At 39.2% G+C, this 22,747-nt stretch overlaps 1 protein-coding gene across 1 annotated transcript in view; it reads right to left on the bottom strand.

Annotated features, from left to right (window-relative positions):
- EMB140 (EMBRYO DEFECTIVE 140) overlaps positions 1-22,747 on the bottom strand; it is a 157,355-nt gene that overhangs the window by 40,870 nt on the left and 93,738 nt on the right. Inside the window, exon 12 of the mRNA XM_089986770.1 lies at positions 14,477-14,551. Within this exon, the coding sequence (XP_089842896.1) occupies positions 14,477-14,551 (75 nt within the window). The remainder of the gene's footprint in view (positions 1-14,476; positions 14,552-22,747) is intronic.

Raw genomic sequence — 22,747 nt, 5'->3', positions numbered from 1 at the left:
ACCTTAACCTACTTCTTTGGGTGAAAAAGCAGTGGAAATGCACTTCTAATGACCTCTAGACAAATGAAGTTGTCCCTCAAAAGGTATGTAAAACCAAAAATAAAAAAATAATTTTTGGCCTTTTTAAAGTGCATCAATGGTGTATCGTACAATATGCCCGGTATCGTACAACACATGTTAAAGAGGTGTATCGTACGATACTCCCGGTACAAGTACGATTCACACTCGTATTGTGATACAAGTGTATCATATTGTAACCCCAAAATGAATGATATGTATTATACGATACAACACGATACAAACAACCTTAATTTTGGTCATTTTAATATGGTTGAATGTAGCTAATGTTAAACACAACTAGTTTAATGTTAGATAAACCCACATATATATCTATATATATATATATATATTAATGTGTAGCATCTAAACCATTTATCTCCCAGACCTCTTTAAAAAAGATATTTGCAAGAGATTTTTGCTTAATCCAAGCTTGTAGATGCGCATATTGTTGCTTATTTACTAAAACCCAAGCTTTGGATTGAATCAATTTAACAAAAATCTTGATTTTTAGTTGATCAAAATTTTGGTGCTACACGAATTATTGATTTTTTGGTTGAGCTAAAAACACATCTAAACATGAAAAAGGTTTAAACCATAGTCACCTGTATCATTAAAGTTAATTTCTTGGCGAGGGTATTTTTCGAAGAGATTCAAAATTTGATAAATCTCAGGAGTTTAAAAAATTGAAAAAAACATATTTAACAAAAAAAAACTAATAAAATAATGAGTTGTGCATTATTGTTCCAAAAATATAAAAAAACATGTTTTAAAGGTTTAAAATATAAAAGAAACAAAAAAATAGGAAATACCAACTTAAAATAAAAAGTGAGTTTTTTTTTCAAAAAAATATTGCAATATTATCTTGATATTTTGAAAATGTCATGAGATATTACCTTTAATATCGGGTACCTTAAAATATCTGGTATTTCTCGCAATATTTTAAAAATATCGCCGATATCAGTGAAAGCGTGAGGTGGATAGGGGGTCAACAACAAGGAGGGGAGAAAAGGCATTCCCTTCGAGTCGATGACAGACGTGGAAGAAAGGTGAGGGAGAAACACGTTTCCTTAAAGAACAACATGAACAAAAAACGAAGGCTAGAAAAATCTCTGATTAAACTTCATTGAAAATAAAATAAGCATGATACGTCTATATATAGATTTACAAGAGGGCAAAAGGGTGAAAGTACATAGTTCCCCATCCTAGAGAGAACTCTAGGAGGGCGTCCCAACCTGGACAGTACTCCAGAGTGGGCGAGTTTCTCTGGGAGTCTTGGGAGAAAGAAAAATTCCCTTTGCACAGTCCCAACTGGGCAGGACTCCAGTTGGGTAAGTCCTAGCTTGGGCGGATCTGGCAGCAAAGGATCTGTAACAAATCACTGTAATGAAACAAGGTACAATGGAACAATAGGGAAACAAACACAATGCCAACAAAGGGCTTTAATAAACTCACTTGAAGTTGGTCACTAATGGACCAAATACAATCTCAAAAGAGATAAAAATACCAAACAACACAAGAGGCATACAAGCCTATAATATGGGAAAAAAACTCTAGAGAAAACCCTCAAATGCTTCTAAAAGCAGTGAGGAATAACAAGGGAGTGAGACTCTATTTATAGAGCCTCACTCCAACACATGGGAGGCAGTCCAACTCTTTGGACTGCCTTCCAACCGTCATTATTATGACTGTTGGGTGGCAGTCCAACGTCTAGTTGGACTGCTGCCCAACAGTCATATTTTGACTGTTGTGCACAACAGTCATATTTTGACTGTTGTGCACAACAGTCATATTTTTGACTGTTGTGCACAACAATCATAAATATGACTGTTGTGCCTAAGCCGTACAGTTTATTTATTATAATGTTAAATTACATTTCAGTCCCTAGTGGACTGTACTATATGATAAAAGACAAAAATACCCTTATCGGGTATTTGGATACAATTTTATTTTTAACACACCTCCTTAAACTTATGAGGAAATCACCAAAAGTTTGCTAAGAAGATATAAAAATTGAGGTAGTGGAAGAGCTTTGGTGAAGAAGTCTGCAATCTGAAATTCGGACTGAACATATGGCAATGTAATGGTCCCCTTCAAATATTCTTCGCGAACATAGTGACAATCCATCTCAATGTGTTTTGTTCGCTCGTGAAATGTGTGATTGCTGGCTATATAGATGACACTTTTATTATCACAACATAGCTTTGAAGGTTCTGAGACATCAACACCCATATCGGAAAGTAGTGCTCTCATCCACACAACTTCAGTGGTTGTGGTAGCCATTGCCCTGTACTCAGCTTCTGTAGAGGATAAAGACACTTTCTGTTGTTTTTTGCATCGCCAAGAAATGAGAGAATCACCTAAAAACACACAAAAGCCAGTAGTTGCGTGACGGTTATTGGGATATCCTCCCCAGTCAGAATCAGTGCAAGAAATAAGACTTAAAGATGAAGGAAGATGATAAGAATAGTCCTTTAGATATAGTTTTCTTGATATATCGAACTATTCTTAATACTGCACTCATGTGGACGGTTGTGGGTGCATGTTGAAATTGACTTGCAGAATGTACGACATGCGCAATATCTGGCCTTGTAATGGACAGGTACATCAACGATCCAATAAGTTGTCGATAAGGGGTTGGATCATCAAATATTACTCCATCTTCAGCTCGCATTTTCGCATTTATTACTTCAGGAGTATCAGCATATTTTGTGTCCGTGATTCTTGAACGCTCAACAATATCAGCTGCAAACTTGATTTGAGATAAAATATATCCTCTTGGTGAGTAGGCTACTTCAATTCCTAAAAAGTATCTCAAAAAAGCAAGATCAGTCATATCAAAAGATTTTTTTAGCAAAATTCTAATATCTTCAATTTTCTTTTGATCATTTCCTGTGATGATCATATCATCAACATACAAAAGAAGAATGATCAATGAGGTACCAGTAGATCTCACAAAAAGAGCAGTGTTAGTGTAACAAGATTTAAATCCAAGTTTTAATATCGTACCACTGAACCGATCATACCATGCTTTAGGGGCTTGTTTAAGCCCGTATAGGGCTTTTTAAAGACGAAGGACCATGCCTTTTCAATAGACAGACCAGAGGGAGCATCCATATATACTTCTTCATTTAAGTTTCCGTTCAAAAATGCATTTTTAACATCTAACTGATATATCGGTCATTTTCGAATAGAAGCTATAGCAACTAGAGTTCTAATTGTAGTCATACGAGCTACTGGGGCAAAGGTTTCTTCATAATCTATACCATATTCTTGAGAATATCGTTTTGCAACAAGTCTTGCTTTATATCTCTCAAGAGACCCGTCACTTTTTGTTTTAATTTTAAACACCCATCTACACCCTATTATCTTCTTTCCGATAGGAAGAGGTTGAATTGCCCAAGTGTGAGCCTTGTGTAATGCATCTAATTCAATTTTCATGGCTTCAACCCATTCGCTTATATTTTTGGCCTCGTTATAGTTGGATGGTTCATGATAGGAATGAATGGCTAGAAGACATGCCCTGGAGTTTGGTAAGAAGGATTCATATGAGACAAACCTACTCGGAGGCCTATGTGTTCGTTCTGACCTTCTAACACTAGTTTCTTCAGTATTTGTTAATTGATTATATCTGTCAAGGGCACATGGATGCTCTCCAGTATTTCGTCTAGAGTATTGAAGAAGATGTTGAGATGGTTCACTACTTGAGTCATTATTAGACTCGAAGGTTTCAATATCATTACTAATACCTTTATTGAGTAACAAATCAAATAAGAAAGCATACTCGGATTCTTTCTTAGGAACTTCAAAATCAAATCCACTGTCATTTTCTAGAAATGTAACATTTCTAGAGACATAGAGTTTATCATTTGTTTTATCATAACATCGATATCCTTTTTGATTATCAGCATAACCAAGAAAGATACATTTTATGGCTTTAGGAGAGAGTTTGCTATATTTTTCAAGAAGCACGAAGCATTTACAACCAAATACCCTTAGCCTTTTTAAATCAGGAGAAATTTTAAAGAGTTTTTCAATAGGAGACTTGTTTTCCAAAGTTTGAGAAGACATTCTATTTATCAGATAGACTGCGGTTAGGGCAACTTCAACCCAAAATTGCTTTGGAATTTCTTTTGAAATAAGTAGAGTTCTAGTAGTTTCAATGATATGACGATGTTTTCTTTCAGAAATCCCAATTTGTTGAGGTGTCCTAGGGCATGATTTTTGATGCACAATTCCATGATTTTTTAGATATAATTGAAATTCATTTGAAAGAAACTCTTCCCCAGAGTCGGAGCGGAAGACTTTAATATTTGTTTTAAATTGATTTTTAACTAGATTATGAAAGTTTTTAAAACATGAAAAAACTTCAGATTTGAGTTTTAGAAAGTAAATCCAAGTATGTCTACTAAAATCATCTATAAATGTAACATAGTACGAATAACCACATTTTGACATAACAGGGGCGGGACCCCACACATCCGAATGCACTAATTCAAAATTTGTATGTGTCACAGAGGTTTTAAACCCAAAAGGTATCATTTGCATTTTTCCAAGTATACAATCTTCACATACAAAATTTTTATCTTTACAAAATGAAAAAGAGATAATTTGGATATACTTGGGTGTCCTAATCTTTTATGCCAAAGATCTATATTAATGTCTTTGACATGATTACAAAACGAGTATTTTGGTAAACACAGGAAATCCATGTAGTAAAGGTCTCCTCGTCTATGGCCTTGCCCAATCAGCTTCCCTGACTGGAGATCTTGCACCCAACACGCCTTAGATGAGAAGAATACTTTACAACCATAGTCAACATTTTGAGAGACCGAAAAAAGATTCAAATCCAGTTTGGGAATGACTCTCACTTTTGGAACAAAGAATTTTTTTGAAATATCATCAAGGTTTCCTAAGCTTTTGACTTTTAAAGAGGTATCATCGGCAATTGACACATATGAAAAATATGATTTAGTGCAATCAGATAATAGAGACTCATTATGAGTCATGTGGAAAGAAGCACCTAAGTCTACAATCCAAGAGGTCTTACCTGGAGGAGACGAGGAAGATATGGCAGCTCCGGATGTAGAAGGTGCAGCCTTAAGAAGTTGTGAGACGGCTTCTGCTATTTGAGCAAGATTTAATTCATTGAAGCTGCTCCCTTTTCTTGATTCTTGAGGTTCTTCACTTAAGGCGGCCACCTTTTTAAATTTGGGACATTTCGGTCTTATATGACCGGGACAAATAATTTTTCCTTTGTATCCTCCCTTGTATCCTCCTCCATTGTGTCCTTCTCCATTGACCTTCTTCTCAAAGTGAGGTGGTTTATATGTTTTCACAAAATTTCCAGGCCTTGCCATGCCAAGGACCTCATCATTAGACTTGTGCATTCCAAGTCTTGTCTCTTCTTGACAAATTTGAGCAAGGGCCTCACTTATAGAAGGAGAAGTGGTCCTATGAAGTAAGAAAGATCTTACTTGCTCAAATTCCGGTCGAAGGCCATAAAGAAAGGAGAAAAGATTTTCTCTTACGATTTGGGTCCTTCTCATATCAATAGCCGAACCTTCCCATTTTGGTTCCAACATGGCTAATTCATCCCAAATAGGAGATAAAATACCCTAAAAATCTCTTACACTTTTATCTCCTTGTTTTGAATTATGTACCTTATCTTGGAGATAATAAAGTTTAGCCATATCCTTTTGGATAAAAGTACTTCTTAGAAAGATCCATGCGTCACATGCCTTCTTGAATTTGATGATATTGGTGGCGATCTTAAACTTCATGGTATTCAAAAACCATGAGAGTAATTGTGCATTGCTTGCCTCCCAATCTTCCAATTGATTTTGGAATTCTTCCAAGGCTTTTTCTTTTTCTTCTTCGGACAAGGCTTTGACTTGATCTCCTTCTCTTTTAGTCAATTTGAGTTGTGGTTCACTAGTAGAATCACTAACTAAACCCCACAATTTTTTTCCTTTGATATGATTCTCCATAGCCGTCGCCCACATCAAGTAGTTGTTTTCATTGAGTTTGTAGGTGATGACGGTGGCGAACTCTCTTTCTCTCATAATGAATACTTGAGTTTAGACTAGAGGAGATAGAGAATGATCAATGATCGAAGAACACTTCCTTCACGAGATTCTCCTTCTTTCAAGAACCTCGCTCTGATACCATGTAATGAAACAAGGTACAATGGAATAATAGAGAAACAAACACAATGCCAACAAAGGGCTTTAATAAACTCACTTAAAGTTGGTCACTAATGGACCAAATACAATCTCAAAAGAGATAAAAATACCAAACAGCACAAGAGGCATACAAGCCTATAAGGTGGGAAAAAAACTCTAGAGAAAACCCTCAGATGCTTTTAAAAGCATTGAGGAATAACAAGGGAGTGAGGCTCTATTTATAGAGCCTCACTCCAACACATGGGACGCAGTCCAGCTCTTTGGACTGCCTTCCAACAATCATTATTATGACTGTTGGGTGGCAGTCCAATGTCTAGTTGGACTGCTGCCCAACAGTCATATTTTTGACTGTTGTGCACAACAGTCATATTTTTTACTGTTGTGACAACAGTCATAAATATGATTGTTGTGCCTAAGCTGTATGGCAGTTTATTTATTATAATGTTAAATTACAATTCAGTTCCTAGTAGACTGTACTGTATGATAAAAGACAAAAATACCCTTATCGGGTATTTGGATACAATTTTATTTTTAACAAGAGAAACACTATACACCAATTAGAAGCAGAATCCAAGAGATATCACATACTTTATGCAACTGGAAACTAGAACAAATGCCAACCAGTCAAAACAATACAACTTCAATGCTTATAACTGAAAAGTAAAAGGTTCTTTAAAAAGTAAGAAAATAAGCCCTGATTCACACCCACCTGAACGAGTTCAAGTGGATAAAACTTACGCTATCCACACAAACTTAGTGATAATGTTGCAAAGAGCCATGGAATAAAAGAAAAAAGCAAATATGAAAAGCAAAATGCACTTGAGAAAGAGTTAAGAGGGGATCCATCATGTAATATCGTGTATTTTCACACATAGTTAAATTTGAGATTTTGGTGAAAATTTGGCTAAGTACAACAACAACTACGCCTTCATCCCAAAACAATTGGGGTCGGCGATATGAACCAAAAAAAGAAAATCATTCTAGGTCTTCCACATGAATCCTTCTCCTCCAATCATTTCTATCCAATGACACGTCCTCGGTGAGGTTCAAAGCATTCATATCCTTTCCTATCATCTCCATCCAAGTCTTCTTAGGCCTACCCCGACCTCTTTTAACTAATATAGTTTCCCATTTCTCCATCCTTCTGACTGGAGCATCATTAGGCCTTCGCCGAATATGTCCAAACCACCGTAAACGATTCTCTCTCATCTTATTTTCAATGAATGCAATGCCTACCTTCTTACGTATCTCCTCGTTCCGAATTTTATCTTTTATTGTATTTCCACACATCCATCTAAGCATCCGCATCTCAGCTACACTCATTTTTTTAATATGACGTCTCTTGGCAGCCCAACATTCTGTACCATATAGTAAAGCGGGCCTAATTGTCGTCCTATAAAACTTTTCCTTCAACCGCAATGGCATTCTACAATCACGCAATACTCTAGTTGCACTTTTCCATTTCATCCACCCAACCTTTATCCTATGATTTACATCTCCACCAATTTCTCCATACTTTTGAATGATAGATCTTAAATATTTGAAACAGACATCCACCGGTATTTCTTGCTCACCAAGCTTCACTACACTCCCATCACTAATTTGTTCCTTACTAAACCAACATCTCATATATTGTCTTACTCTTACTCAACTTAAAACCTCTTACTTCCAATGTTTGTCTCCATAATTCTAACTTAGCATTAACCCCAGCTCTAGACTCATCAATCAAAACAATATCATCAGCAAACAACATACACCACGGTACATTTTCTTGAATTGATCTCGTAAGCTCATCCACCACTATAGCAAATAGGAAAGGGATTAATGCAGATCCTTGATGTAACCCAACCGTTATCGAAAAATTGGTTGTCACTCCTCCACAAGTGCGGACATTGGTTACTACTCCTTCATACATATCTTTAATTATACTAATGTACTTGAGAGAAACACCTTTCTTCATCATTGTCCACCAGAGAACATCCCTAGGTACTCTATCGTATGCCTTCTCCAAATCAATAAAAACCATATGCAAATCTTTGTTCCTCTCTCTATATATCTCAATAAGTTGTCTAAGAAGATGTATAGCTTACATAGTTGATCTTTCAGGCATAAAACCAAATTGATTCTCCGATATCATGACAACCTTCCTCAACCTATACTCAATCATCATCTCCCAAAGTTTCATAGTATGACTCATGAGTTTATACCACGATAGTTTGTGTAATCTTGTATATCACCCTTATTCTTATATAGAGGCACTGATTCTTATATAGAGGCACCAAAGTACTCTTCCTCCACTCATTAGGCACCTTATTTGTCCGTCAAATCTTGTTAAAAAGATTTGTCAACCATTCTAAACCTTTCTCACCCAAGCATTTTCAAGCCTCGATAGGTATACCATCTGAGCCAATTGCCCTTCTTCATTTCATTTTCTTCAATGCCTCTGCAATTTGGTTGGTTGTCACTGGCTTACCGCAACCCTCCTCCTTTATCCGGGCTTGGGACCGGCAGTGTATAACTAAACAATTATACGCAGGCGGAGTATAGAAGAAAAATCGTTTGATTCACGATTTTGGGCCGATGCTTTGGAATCTGGGATTGGCCCAGGTCTCATTCTCAAAAGCAAAATTCGAGTTATATATCTGGAATCGTTTGGGTTATTTTCGGGCGAAATTCGAAAGCAAAATTCGAGTTATATATCTTTGGATGCGTCTCAAAATTCTGAGCGTAACAACATTTTATTTTCTTTGATTCGGGCTACGATTAGCCCAAAAAATTGCCGGACTTGGATCGGACCGAATATGATGGATTTGATCCAAATTAATATGGATTTGGACTCTATCCAAGATCTATATTAATATGGATTTGGACTCTATCCAAGATCCATATTAATCTGGATTTGATCCAGCCCAAGACCCATTTGAATTTTTGAGATGGAACTGGATCTGGGATCCATATCCAAATCCATGCGCAACGATTTTTTCAACTTTAAATTCATTAAAAACCTTTAAATTGGGGTTAATTAATGTTAAGAAGCCTCCCAAGAAAATTTATTTATTATTTAACATTAAATAATTAATTGATTAATTAATTTCATTTAATTCCGAATATTTATTTTGATATTTTTTTAGGACTCTTGATAGAGCCCTTAAACACTTCTAGAAGGATCTAAGAAGGTTTGAGAGACTTAAGAGTCCATTTGAAATAAATTTTGAAAAGTCAACTTAAGAGTCCAAAATTTTCGAAAAACCCAAGAGAGAAAAGAAGTTCATAGATGAAAGAGTTCTCCCTCTCCAGCCCTTCTAGATGGGCTGGAGAAGGGGGGGACCCCGCCCCCTAGAACCTATAAATAGTTCAAAAAAAAAAGAGAGTAAGAGAGAGAAAGAGGGAAAAGGAGAGGAAAAGAGAGGAGGAAGAAGAAGAGGGCTTTCTTCTTCTATCATCTAACGTTTCCACCATCGTTCTTGTTTTCTTTTTCGATCTACGATAAAGGTACGAGAAAAGAGCATGGATTTATATTCCATGCAATGTTTTGGTAAAAATCCATGGGCAAAGAGTAAATCTAGATATTTACTCCAGCAAAAGTTTGATTTCTCTTTTTTTTTGAAGTTTATATTGAAAAATATATACATAATGATGCTTGTATGTGTGGATCCCTAAATCGGGACAGATTTCCAATGTTTATGATATGCGCAAATCTAGTCCAGGTTTAGTGCATGTGTAATCTTGGTAACGAGGTGCAAGGAGTAGTTATATATGTTCTTGTAATTTGATTTGTTGATGGATGCATGCCTAATCTGAAAAATCGTGTTTGATGGTTGTAAATCATGCATATCTATGTCACAAAGACTCGGCTAGCAAGGTGTCGCACCCGCATCGACGCGACTCAACGCGGGTGCGGGTGCAGCACCGGGTGCGGTCAACCCGACCCTGGGTTCGTTGACCGCACCCATGGTCATTTTTATCTTTTTTTTGGATTTTTTTTTAATTTTTTTTGCCCTATGAAATGTGCTGCAGAATTTAAAAAAAAAATCTTTGGGGGGGCGCTGCCCCCTATAACCCCCCGCCAGGGGCGGGCCCCCCTGGACCCCCCTCCCCCTGGACACGCGCCGGGGGGATCCCCCGGACCCCCCTTCCTGCAAGGGCAAAAACAATGAATCAGGCTCCACAACTCAGCACTTTCATCTTTGAGAACAACCATATAAGATAAAAAAATGGTAAAAAGCAAGTTGGGCACACATTCAGATATACATCTAAAAAAAATCAATGCCTCTGCAAACATAAAACAAAAGGCTTCTCATGAAGAGGGATCAGTCTAGGAAGTTAATAAGTGTGTTGACTTCCATAGCCATCTGCAGGTGTTAACACATGACCATAAAATACACCCTTGAAGTTTAAAAATGACTTGGCGGTTCCATGCATTAATGGACACCAGTAGCTATTTTTGCAATTTTGTGTAAAAATAAGTTACACACTTATTAGCTGTGCATTCAAAATGCACAATTATTAATATGTTTTCCTAATAAAAATTACTAAAATGTCCATAATTGTGAAAATTAATACACCTAATCACCATATCAATTTTTAAATTTGTTAGGGGCATAAAATTGTGGTGAACGTGTTAACATGCATAAATGTCATGGACCTTAACAGCTACCATACATTCATACATATACACTATACATGATATATATATATATATATTACATTTTTGCCCCTGCCGCCCCCAGGTTTTTTGGAAGTGCCGAATCCCCGCACCCGAACCCATGTGACATAGTGCATAATTGAATGAATAAAGGCATGCATGCAAAACCGGGTGGAATCATGTATTTATATGCATACTTGAGTGAGGAAATACCATATACTTGCAGCCTAAGTTGAACGTGTATATGCATACCTCATTGAATCTAAATATATATATATATATATATGTTTATTTTCCATTTAAAAAAAATGTATATATATAATATATAGCTATGTTGGGTGCCCAGGTGGGCTCGCTGTCAGGCCAGCCGAATCTGGCCTGACATGTCAAGCCCTGCCAGGCGTGGATGGGGTCTGGTCGGGCTGAACCAGACCCAGCCTAGTGCTGGCTGGGCACCTGGCAGCCCAGCCAAGTGGCTCGGCTGGGCATGCCAGGCCGTGTCAGGCCCATAGTGCAGGCCTGGCAGCTTCCTGCCAGGCCATGACAGGTCTGCCCCAGGTCAGACCCAGCTGATTGGGTTCAGCTGGGCCTGGACTGAACCCCAGCCGACTGGGTCGGCTGGGTGCAGTAGGTTCTTTAAAAAAAAAAAGTGTTGTGTATTTTAAATTTCCAGATTTTGTTAAGTATGTGTATTTCAATACATGGCATTGGATAGAAATGATTGGAGAAGGATTCATGTGGAAGACCCTGAATGATTTTCTTTTTTGGTTCATAACGCCAACCCCAATTGTTTTGGGACGAAGGCGTAGTTGTTGTTTGTTGTTGATGTGTATTTCAATACATGTTAAGAATGAGATTTTGTTTCGCATGCTTTAACTGGGTAACGTGCTCAAGCAATATGTCATTTCAAGTTTTGTTTCAAGTGCATGCATAACAAGAATGTGTTCAATTATGTAAATTAAATTTCCAGATTCGTTATTTCAAATTGGGCTTAGTTGTATGCATGTGAAGGAATAAAAAATTTTGCATACTCGCACATTAGTGTATCATGCTTATTTGAAGTGTTAATGCACAATTGCTCTTATGTGACGAGCACTCTTGAAATTGATGTGTTTTGAATACGAGTATTCGCATGAATGTTCACATGCTTAAACAGGACATTCTATGCTAAGTGTTAATGTAAGATGGATTTTCTAATGCATGAGGATACTTGAAATTGATATGTTGAAGCATGTAAATAATTGCATGAGTGTTCACATGCTTTAATTGAAAGGATTCATGAATGAAAGCATGCATTTAACATGAATACGTGTATGAAATAAAATCATGCATTGGACATGAATATGTGTATTGAATAGAAGCATGCATTTAACCTGGATATGTGTGAACTCATGCGCATGCTTATGAATTTTATTATTTTATGCACATCCTTGAGTTGACATAAATGAATGTGCATTGAAAAGCATATAAAAAGAATGCATAGTGGGATGATATTTATGATTTTTGCATATGAATGCATCGATGATCAAATGGATCATCTTGGGTTGTGTAAGCCTTGAACATGTGTTGCTCTTTGTTTTAGTTGTTCTATGCATTGCAAAAATCAAACGTGATATTATTGTTCTTATTGCATTGTTCTCTATATGCCATTGGTCGTGCTCCCGTGAAAAGCTTCATATGTTAATTTACAAGCTTTTGTTATTAATTTTGCATGTTGCATTGCAAAATTAAAAGAGATAAATTAATAACAAGATAAAAGAAATTAAAGAACTGTGTAATTTACGTTTCCTTGATATCTCTTATATAGTGTGAGAATCTTGGACATTGCGGTTTTGAAAAACCGTGATGATACTAAAACTTCGTATGCATTATTGCCCCTGAACCTGATATTAAGGTTCTTCTCCTGGACACAGTTTTAGAAAGAATCTGTCACTTTGCCTGGGGGTGGTGTGTAGACACAACTGTTGTTTTGGTATACTAAGAAAGTAGCATTATGGTTATTGATTTTCATAGTATCATGACATTGATTGTTAATTTCCAATGTTTCGATGGATGGTGTTGATTCCTGATATCGGTCGAGGGCTAAGTTTGAAACCCAGTAATAAAATACTTATGTGCTAAGTTACCCTAGGAACTCTACTTAATCTCGAGAATTCTTACTTGTTTGGAGTATCAACGGGCAACGGTAATTAAAAAGAGAAACTTAAATTGTATGCATTTAATACGGATATGCATATGAAAAGAAAACTCTGATAATAATAATAATTTATTCATGCATTGCACTGAAATCATGCATATTCTTGTTATACATTAGATTATGCATATTTACTTGTTTCCTTAATTTTGATATATTGATGAATACATGATGTTTGTTCCTTAATGCATGTTAAATGTGTTTATTACTTAAATTGTGATCACTATTGTTTATTAAATATTCTCTCATGTTTAAGAATTGTTTTCTATTGCATGAATAGTTAATTGAGTTATGAAATTGTCATAATTGCATTCCTCTAAAATATTGCATGAATCTTATTTATATTCTTTTTACTTATTTGTTTCATTAGAGTGATTCGTACACATAATTTTTTGGATTCTGACACCCCTATTTTTGTGTTTTTTCGCAGCTTCAGATGCCTAGTGGGCGACTTGCTTTGAAAGAAGCTACGAGGGGACCACACATTTGCTTGGCAGATTCTTTTTTATACTGTGACTTCTTTTTGCTTTATTTACATTTTATTTGCTTATGTCTCAGACTCTATGCATTTGAATAAATAAAGTTTGGTTTAAAAGATGAGTATAATATCTCTTGTGGTGGTGGTGGTGGTGGTTGTGTTTAACTGTAAATACCTCAGGTCTCTGAAAATGTTTTCGCACTTTTTAAAAAAAATGACTACTTTTTCACGGGTATGAGTTGGGGTCGTTACATATCATGTGTTCCCTTTAACAAGAGTAAACATAAAAATTATAGGATATGTTGCATATGCCAAAAGAAAATTTTGCACATTTATTGGATTTAAAATCCACCAATTGATATTGAACCCAAAAGTAACACACAGAAAATGGCATGTTGATGCTTATAAGTAGGAAAGAAGAGAGATTTTTATGCCAATTTAATTAACGCATTCTTGGAAATATGTATAGAAGTTCCAACATTGTTATGAATAATGATCTCTTACATTTGCATGCATGCAAATGTGTGAAGTCCAAATACCATCTAACAGAATCAATAGACAACTTAAAAACAAATGACATGGCCTTCATCATTACTGAACAAAAACTAATTGTGCACCAAGAAATAAACTTAGAAAAGTTAACACGTTCTCTTCTCATTCTAGAACTGCAAGAGAAAAAGGACATCTGAAACACTGTACTCTTACCAGCAGCACCAAATAATCAAGATAGGCTTTTGCTATAGAATAAAAAAATTAACAGAACTCTCTTTCAAATCATAATATATGATTTTGAAATCTTCATTGCATGATTCGATTAACGGAATCATCTTTTAATGCACAAGATATAATCCGGATACCATAATGGCATGATCAATTAACAGAATTCTATTTCAAAGCATTGAATATGATTTGAATACCTTCCTCACGGCATGATCGAAATCTTCCAGAGTTCCAAATTCCCTTTCAAAACGCAACCATGAAGTACATATGTCCTGAACAATTCAGTGTCTCAGAAGAAAGGTATCATCTAAGTCATACTAGCAAAAGAATCACACCATGCATTACATAACAACATATGTTATCCTAACTGGTCGTTGCATGATCCATCATGCTCATTTCATTTAATGTTTATGTCTTGCAGAGTCCCATGATCCCTTTTAAATCACAATCATGAAGTACATGTGTCCTGAACAATTCAGTGTCTCAGAAAAAAGGGCTCATCTAATCCATGCTGGCGAAAGAACTACACCATACATCACACAACAACAACATGTGTAATACCAAGTGGCTATCCCATGATCTAGCATGCCTATTTCATTTAATATTTCTGTTTATGATGTTTCATGATTAACAGAATGGCTTATGCGTTCTTGCAAAGTTTAATGTGTTTGTTACACGCCTGTTGCCATGATTATTATGCACGAGTGTCTCAATGCAGGTTCAACTCAAGGTTTTCCAAAATAGGCATATATTGAGGTGATACAAGGGATATTCATCAATGAAGTGGGCAACCTAGTCCTTATTGAATCTAGATGCAATCAACAAAAGAGGAAGAATAGGAAGCAAAAAGGAAGAAAACACAAGAGGAACTTCATTAGCTTCAAATGCAAGCAAGATACACCCATATAGGGACGACCCCTCTTCCTACACTACAAGGCAAAAACTATTGACCTTTTGGGTAGAATTACATGGACTAAAATACCCCTGTTAAGAATGAATTGTACAAATAAATACATAAGGTAACGGCAATACACAAACAGAAATACACTATTGTACAGAACTCTTAACATATGGCAACAAGAGACTTTGTGAAACCCAATATGTATGCAGTGGACAACACCCTCACCACTGCAGCAGAAGTCATGTCGTCGTGAATAACCAATAAAAAATTCTGCAGGCACAAACCAGCCCTGGCTGGGTGGAACCATCCCAGCCATTTTCCGGCTGGTGGGTGGCTGAAAATTGCCAGCCATCAAAAAAATTTGAAAAAAAAAGTTGGCCTGAATTTGGTCATTTGCGACCGAAATATGGTCGTAACGGCATTGTCGGGCTGAAGGTGCCAGTCCGACCATTGATCGGCCGGGCATTGGCCGGATTCACGATGGAAATAATGAAGGCATTTGGGGCATTAGATAAGGAGGGAGAGTGAGAGTCGTGACCCCTCCCATGAAAAACCCAATTGAAAAACTTGTGGGGGGGAGTAGGAATGCACAACGAACTGAGCCGGCCTAAGCTCGGCTCGTGCTCATTTGGGTAGATAAAGAAGTCGAGCTTGTACTAGCTCTGAGGCTCGGATGAGCAAACGATTTGAGCTTGATCGGTCTACTGAGCTCGATAAGGCTCGGTCTGTTTTACGGGCATTTCGGACCCGCCCTGTCCCGTCTTGTAGATAAACGAGCAGAAACTTTAGACAGATTCGTCCATGGTCCAGCAGAAACTGAACCATACAAAACCAGATTTTTTTTAAAAACGGGATCCAACATAAATGAAATGGCAATGAACTAAATATAGCAAAACCCTAGTGGCAAAATAGGAACAAGATCTCATCATCTCCACCATTGGCCCTTCCCAACAAAAGCAAATCCGGTGGTCAAGATTCGAGGAGGTCCTTATAAACATCAAAAACTCCCAACTAACGGTGGTCGTGGGCCCTCCTTGTCCCATCTCTCCATGAGATGATCCCACGTGTCATTCGAGATTCATAAGAAACGCATCCATAAAAGCCAAAAGAGACAACCCTTATCTCACTCTTAATTTTGCTCTCTAGAGAGAGAAAGACTAGCCACCTCTCTCTCTCTCTCACCGAAAAATGAGATATATTTTGGCCGATGTGTCACATTTTCCGAAGAGAAGATGCCGAAGGAGTCGATCCCAACCATCTATGTAAAACCCACGAAATTTAAAAAAAAAAATAAAAATTGGACCTGGGTCGGATCCAGACCCGACTCGAGCCCGTTAGGGTTAAAACACGTAAGGGGCGATGGTTTTTAAAAAAAAAATTCTCCCCCCCCCCCTGTGTTTCCCCTCGTCCCCTTTACAAAACGGGAAACCCTTTGAGATTTCCCTATTCGACACCCTCGTTCCCTCTAAGAAGCATAGAGGGGAGGGAGGGTTCGACGCCCCCGTTCCCTCTAAGAAGCATAGAGGGGAGGGAGGGTCCTCACGACCTGCACCTACCTCCCTCTCGACTCCGCCTCCCTCTCCTTCCCCCTGCGTACATCGGCAAACAGCCCTAGCCGACGTTTGTTTCTCCCTCAACCTCACCGGAGTCTGCCCAGCATCGGCGGCCTCGCTCTCCTCTGGTAAATCCTGACACTTCCTCTCTCTTTCTCATGTGTCTTCATCTTCTTCTTTTTGTGTTTCTCCCATGGTTGCCAGTTGAGGAAGCGGGAGCGGGAAGCGAGGCACTTTCAAAATTTTAGGAAGCGGGGAAAAGTGGGACCACTTAGGAGCGATTCGAGAAGTGTCTCGGAAGCGACCTAGGAAGCGTCTCGGAAGCGAGGGGGAAGCGAAAAAAATAAAAACAAAAAATAAAAAATACAAAAAAATTGAAAAAAACAAGGAAGCGAGGGGGAAGCGTGATGGGAAGCGCGCTTCCCATTAAAGGGAAGTGTGTCCCCCATTAAAGGGAAACACGTCCCCCATTAAAGGGAAGCGCGCTTCCCAAAAAAGGGGGACGCTTCCCCCCCACGCTTCGGAAGTGCGACGTTTCGCGCTTCCGAAGTGCGCTTCCCCTTTTAGCTAGGCCCTTCCGGTAACCCTGGTTTCTCCTTCTTTCTCTGGGTTCGCTGGGAGGCCGGCGGCCCCCTGTCGCGCTCTCCCCCTTCTTCCCCCCCTTTCTCTCTGCCTTCGTCGAAAGGCTGGTGGCCCCCTGTTGCGCATTCCCCCTCTCTTTCGGTGCTCACTTTGGGCAGGGAAGAGGCTGAGCCCCTCCCTGCGCTCTCTGTGTGCAAGGGGAGGGGCCGAGCCCCCTCCTTGTGCTCCCTCTTTGTGCAGGGGAGGGGTCGACACCCCTCCCTGTGCCCTCTTTGTACAGGGGAGGGGCCAAGCCCCCTCCCTGCACTCTCTGTTGGCAGGGGAAGGGTCGAGCCCTCTCCCTGCACCCTCTTTTGGCAGGAGAGGGGTTGAGCCCTCTCCTTCCGTTTCCGACAGGGCGATGCGCTTGCTTGTTTGTTCTTCGGTAGGCAGGTAAGGGTGAAACCTCTGCCTTCGTCTCTTTTTGTCACTAAAGGGAGCTCTGCTTGTCTGGTTGGAGCAGCTAGTGCACGCCACCTTGTGTTGTGACGCTGCAAGTTCAAACCCCAATGGTATGGTTGTCACCTTGTGTTGGGACGTTGCAAGTTCAAATCTCAATGGTATGGTTGTTTCTCTGGTTAGGTTCAGGCTAACCCAACCTGCCGATGTGACCTACTGGCAGGCCCTTCTTGCACCTGTTTTCGGCAGGCAGGGTTGCAACCATGCTCCTTCCCTCCTTGTGGATTGGCGGGCAAGGGCGGTGCCCTGCCTTTTCTTTTTTGTTTGATAGCATACTAAGTGTATATCGTTTATGCAGATTACATGATGGGTCCCGCTCGTGCCCCGCGGCGCGAGTCTTATATCACCTACACTCGTAGGCACACGCAGCGCCGCAATCTCCCGAGGTAAAGAAAAGATGCACGAGGACTTTGGATGAATTAAATATAGTTAAATCCTGAGATAAGAACTGATATTTTCATACATGCGTACATATAGATGAATATGACTTGTGATGGCATGTTCTTTACTTGTCTTTACTTATCTGAAATTACATGTTTTATGTAGACACCATATCCTGCACGCATAGTATTAGTTCTGCAGTTAGTTTTCTGCCGGTTATCTTCTTTACTTCTTGTTGTCGGCGTTCTGGATATGCCTAGAATTGCTTGTATTAGTTCTAGCTTATGTTCCCTATGTGAGCTGCTAGATACAACTAATTGTACCCTGAGTCGGTTACTGAGAAGGAAAGATTGGATCCACGACAATCCCAAGACTTGTTGAGATTTCTATGTTTCATAGTGATTGTGCATGCCAAGTTATATTATTAATTTTATGTCATACGAAACACAATATTGGGGTTATCCTTTGTGAAACCCATGATCTACTGTCATCGCCGGACCTTTTTGACAGGTACAATATGTTCACTACAATTAGTATGAAAGGTCGTTAAGCACCTCAAGCTGTGCAATAAGCACTTTGTTGAAATAAATAAAGATAATGATGATCGCCTCTACAGGACAAATGCTCAAAGAGCTATGCATGTCAAGATTGAACCAAATGAATTGTAACATATTGAATGTTACCTTTTCATCGTAGTTGTACCTTTGCTTCGAACAGGTACGTCTAGTTTGTGTTACGATGATTGGATGATGGAGTTGTGGCAACCTCGAAACGTACAAATAGCATAATGTTGAGATCACATAAATAGTGATGATTCGCCTTCACAGGCAAGAGGCTTGAGTTGGTTGAAAGACCAGAGCATGCAGAATGGATCTTCAGTTAACTAACACCTGATGTACCCATTCGAACCGCTGACTCCTGTCAAAATAGAGGACGAGAAGGTACAAAACTCTGATGAACAGGTCCTTTAATGGCAGTTACGGGCAAAAGACTCGAATTCCCAATCATCGAAGTTAGGAGAAAGAGGCTAGAAAAGTTAGCTCAACACTTTTACAGAAGTTGGATGCATCCTTTGGAACAAATGACCTTTGGGGAATTCTCACTGATTGTCCCCTTAAGAGCAGACTCAACTAGTTATTCGAGGTATTGAAAATACATGGCATAATAGACCACTGAACTAGTCTCAGTTGTTTCTACGATTTGTGCATTGTGCGTACCCGCAAGGCGGATTAATATCAAAACATAAATTAATCTGTTATCATTGTTAGTCGAACTGTTTATGCATGTTGTGGCATTACACTTGTTAGTTAAACTACTAACGTCATTCTTTAATTGCAATAATTAGATACTCAGGCTAGCTAACTGCTTATAATGATGCTTATACCTTGTGTTGTACATTCCCTTCAGTTTAGTTGTTCTTTGCTTATGTTACTCATGCTAGAATAGATTTAATTTCTCGCAATTACAAATGTTACTACTGTTTTCAATAAAATAAATTGATTATCTTATGATGTCATACTTTATTTATTCTACATTGTTTATTTGTTCACCTACTAGTTTGTTATGAAACTGAATCATTTCATGGGCAGATAGCAAGTAGGACTTTACAGACAGCCAATGGCGCGATGCAACATGGCTCGAGATCACCGTCTTTTTGTTGGCATTCTGGATATTCTTTGTAGATAAGGTTGGTTTTTAAGCTAACGTGCCCAGTATTGTCAACTTGTTTTCCTTTCAAAAAAAGAAATTGCTTCCGCTGACGTCTTTAAAACCAAACCCTGAAATTTGAAAGGTTTTCTCTAAATGTTTTCAAAATTTACAAGTTGAAAATTTTGGGGCGTTACAATCTAGGCGTCGATGCACAACTGGATCACCCCCATCATCCTCTTCGTCCTCCTCAACCTACTCACTTGGTGGAGGAGGAAGCGTTGAGTCGATGGGCGGAGTTAGTAAGGATCGACCGAAGGGTGAAGGAATCAGTCGAGGAATCCGAAGAAAGTGAGGTGGATGCGAAGGCCCACGACTTTATCAATCGATTCAAGCATCAACTGCAGTTGGAGAGGATGGAGTCAATCATGAGGCATAAGGAGATGCTCCACAGAGGCAAATGAAGCAAAACCTCTCTCTCTCTCTCTCTCTCTCTCTCTCTCTCTCTCTCTCTCTCTCTCTCTCTCTCTCTCTCTCTCTCTCTCTCTCTCCTGACCCTGCACTAGCTCTATCTGTTGTGCTCAGAAGTGAGAAACATTGACACAGGCTCGGCCCGGTTAAGCTCGACTCAGTTCAAGATCAAGACGAGCTCGAGCATTTTTTTTTTGAGTGAGCTGAGCTTGTTATGCCAAGCTCGGCTTGAGCCTGGCCCATGTGCATCCCTAGTTTGGAGGTGGGTGGTAAACAAGGATTATCGAAAACGCGTTTTGGAAGCGTGAAATGCAACGCTTTCGAAATGGGCAGGGAAGCGACCCTTTAGAATGGGAAGCTCGCTTCCCAATATCAGGAAGTGAGTTTTCTTTTTTTTTTAGGAGGCTTGGAGCCTTTAACAAAAAAAATTTGCCCAATATCGAGAAAACTTTATTCCTATTCGCTTCCCACTTGAATCCTAGGTTGCTTCCCTCTTTGTTTCCTCTTCGCTTACGGTTCGATTCTGAGATGATTCCCGGTTCGCTTTTACGTCATCGCGCGCTTCTCACTTCCTAAAATTTTAGAAGTGTATCGCTTCCTGCTTCAGCCTCCCAAATCGCTTCCCGCTTCAGCTTCCCAAATCGCTTCCCACTCCCACTTCCTCAACTGGAAATTCTAGGTAAAACTGGGTTGAAAATCTAGTTTTACCAAACCAGGTTTTACTCAAAACCTAGTTTGGTGCCACCCAAACAGCCACCAAAAACAGGTTTTTGAACAAAACCTGGGGTCAGCCATCGGAGCCAGGCCCATTTATATATCAGGCAAGGTTTCGGCCCAGTAACTAATGGGCTAGAGCTTGAAACCCTGACCCAAACTCGGCCTATGGTGGGCTGGGCCGGCTTGGCCCATCGGGATGCCCAACCCGTTGCCCATCCCTAAAAATGATGCCCTCCAGATTTCCAAATCCATAAACCCCTACAAACAGCTCCCAAACAGAGCTTAGATGTATATCCTTCCAAACTCCTCAAGATATACATACATTACATATAAACGTGTGTATAAGTGTTCATGCAGGTTTCCATGTGTATATGGCAAACTTTGCTACTATTGACAGTATATACTATTTAGCAGAAAGTCAGTACAGGTGTTAACTACTTTTGGAAGAGAGAGACTAAGGTCACAGATCGTAGCCTATCAATGCGTCTGTCGACACCGACTCCGGAGACCCTTTTCAAGCACGAGAACTGGTTATGGTACTACTTGACACAGGCCTATTTCCTTCAAAAGGCCAATGTGGCGCAATGATCCTTCCTTACCGCCTCAAGTCTTCTTATCACTCGCTTGCCAGTCGTGGAAGCTTGTAATCAGAGTGCAAGAGAGCAAGAGAGAATAGAGGGAGAAGAATTGCAACCACAACAAGGGTGAACAAAAGAAAGCTCAACGCATTTAATTCATTCATAATTTATCCCGTACACCTCTTACAATTCAAGTATACGGGCTGCCCCTTCGGGGTATTGATTAACCTGAACCAGGCAGCTTACATCAGACTCAAGGAAAGCAAAACAGACTCTAAACCAGAGTTACCGAAAGCGCCTAAGCAAAAGGGGAAGCGTGAAACGCCGCGGTTCCGAAACGCGTGGGGAAGTGTCCCCCTTTTATGGGACGCGTGTTCCCCTTTTATGGGAAACGCGCTTCTCATTTATGGGAAACGCGCTTCCCATTTATGGGAAGCGTGCTTCTCCCTCGCTTCCCCCTTTTTTTATTTTTTCGCTTCCCCCTCGCTTCCTAGGTCGCTTCTTGTTCGCTTCCTTGGTCGCTTCCGAGACGGTTCATAATTTTCTTCTAAGTGGTCCCACGATTCCCCGCTTCCTAATTTTTTTAAAGTGCCTCGCTTCCCGCTTCCAGTATCGCTTCTCGCTCCCGCTTCCTTTACTGGTAATTCTGCTCTAAACGCAACTTTACAATGGAAGTCACAAGGGAACAATGAGAATGCAATGAAAAGGATACTCTGAGATAGGTATAAATTCCATTTCACAAGGTTATATTCTCTTCACACTTCTTCAATGCTATCAAAAAAATAAATGTGACACAACTAATACTTCTCTCAGCCATTGGATTCATCTATTTAAATCTAACAGTTAGTTTCAATAATTAACTAAAAAGGAGATATAGCCGGCATCATTTTAGATTTCTTTTCTATTTTTTCCTTTTCCATTAAAGATCAAAAAAGTAGAATAAAACTTTATATTACAACTTACAAGAGATCATCTATGGCTTGGATCTAGTTTAAATCATGTGTGAACCTACAACTACAGTGGTCCAGTCTACCATCAAAGCATGTGTTTGACTTGCATCCAACCAAAGCCCACAATGATCAAAAATTAAGCTAGGATCAATACAAATGAGATTGATTGGGGACTAAAATCAACCACATG

Source organism: Nuphar pumila, chromosome 14 (assembly GCF_984573655.1).
Source record: "Nuphar pumila chromosome 14, dmNupPumi1.hap1.1, whole genome shotgun sequence".
In the NCBI taxonomy this organism is placed as follows: domain Eukaryota; kingdom Viridiplantae; phylum Streptophyta; class Magnoliopsida; order Nymphaeales; family Nymphaeaceae; genus Nuphar; species Nuphar pumila.
This window is presented reverse-complemented; position numbering and strand designations above follow the sequence as displayed.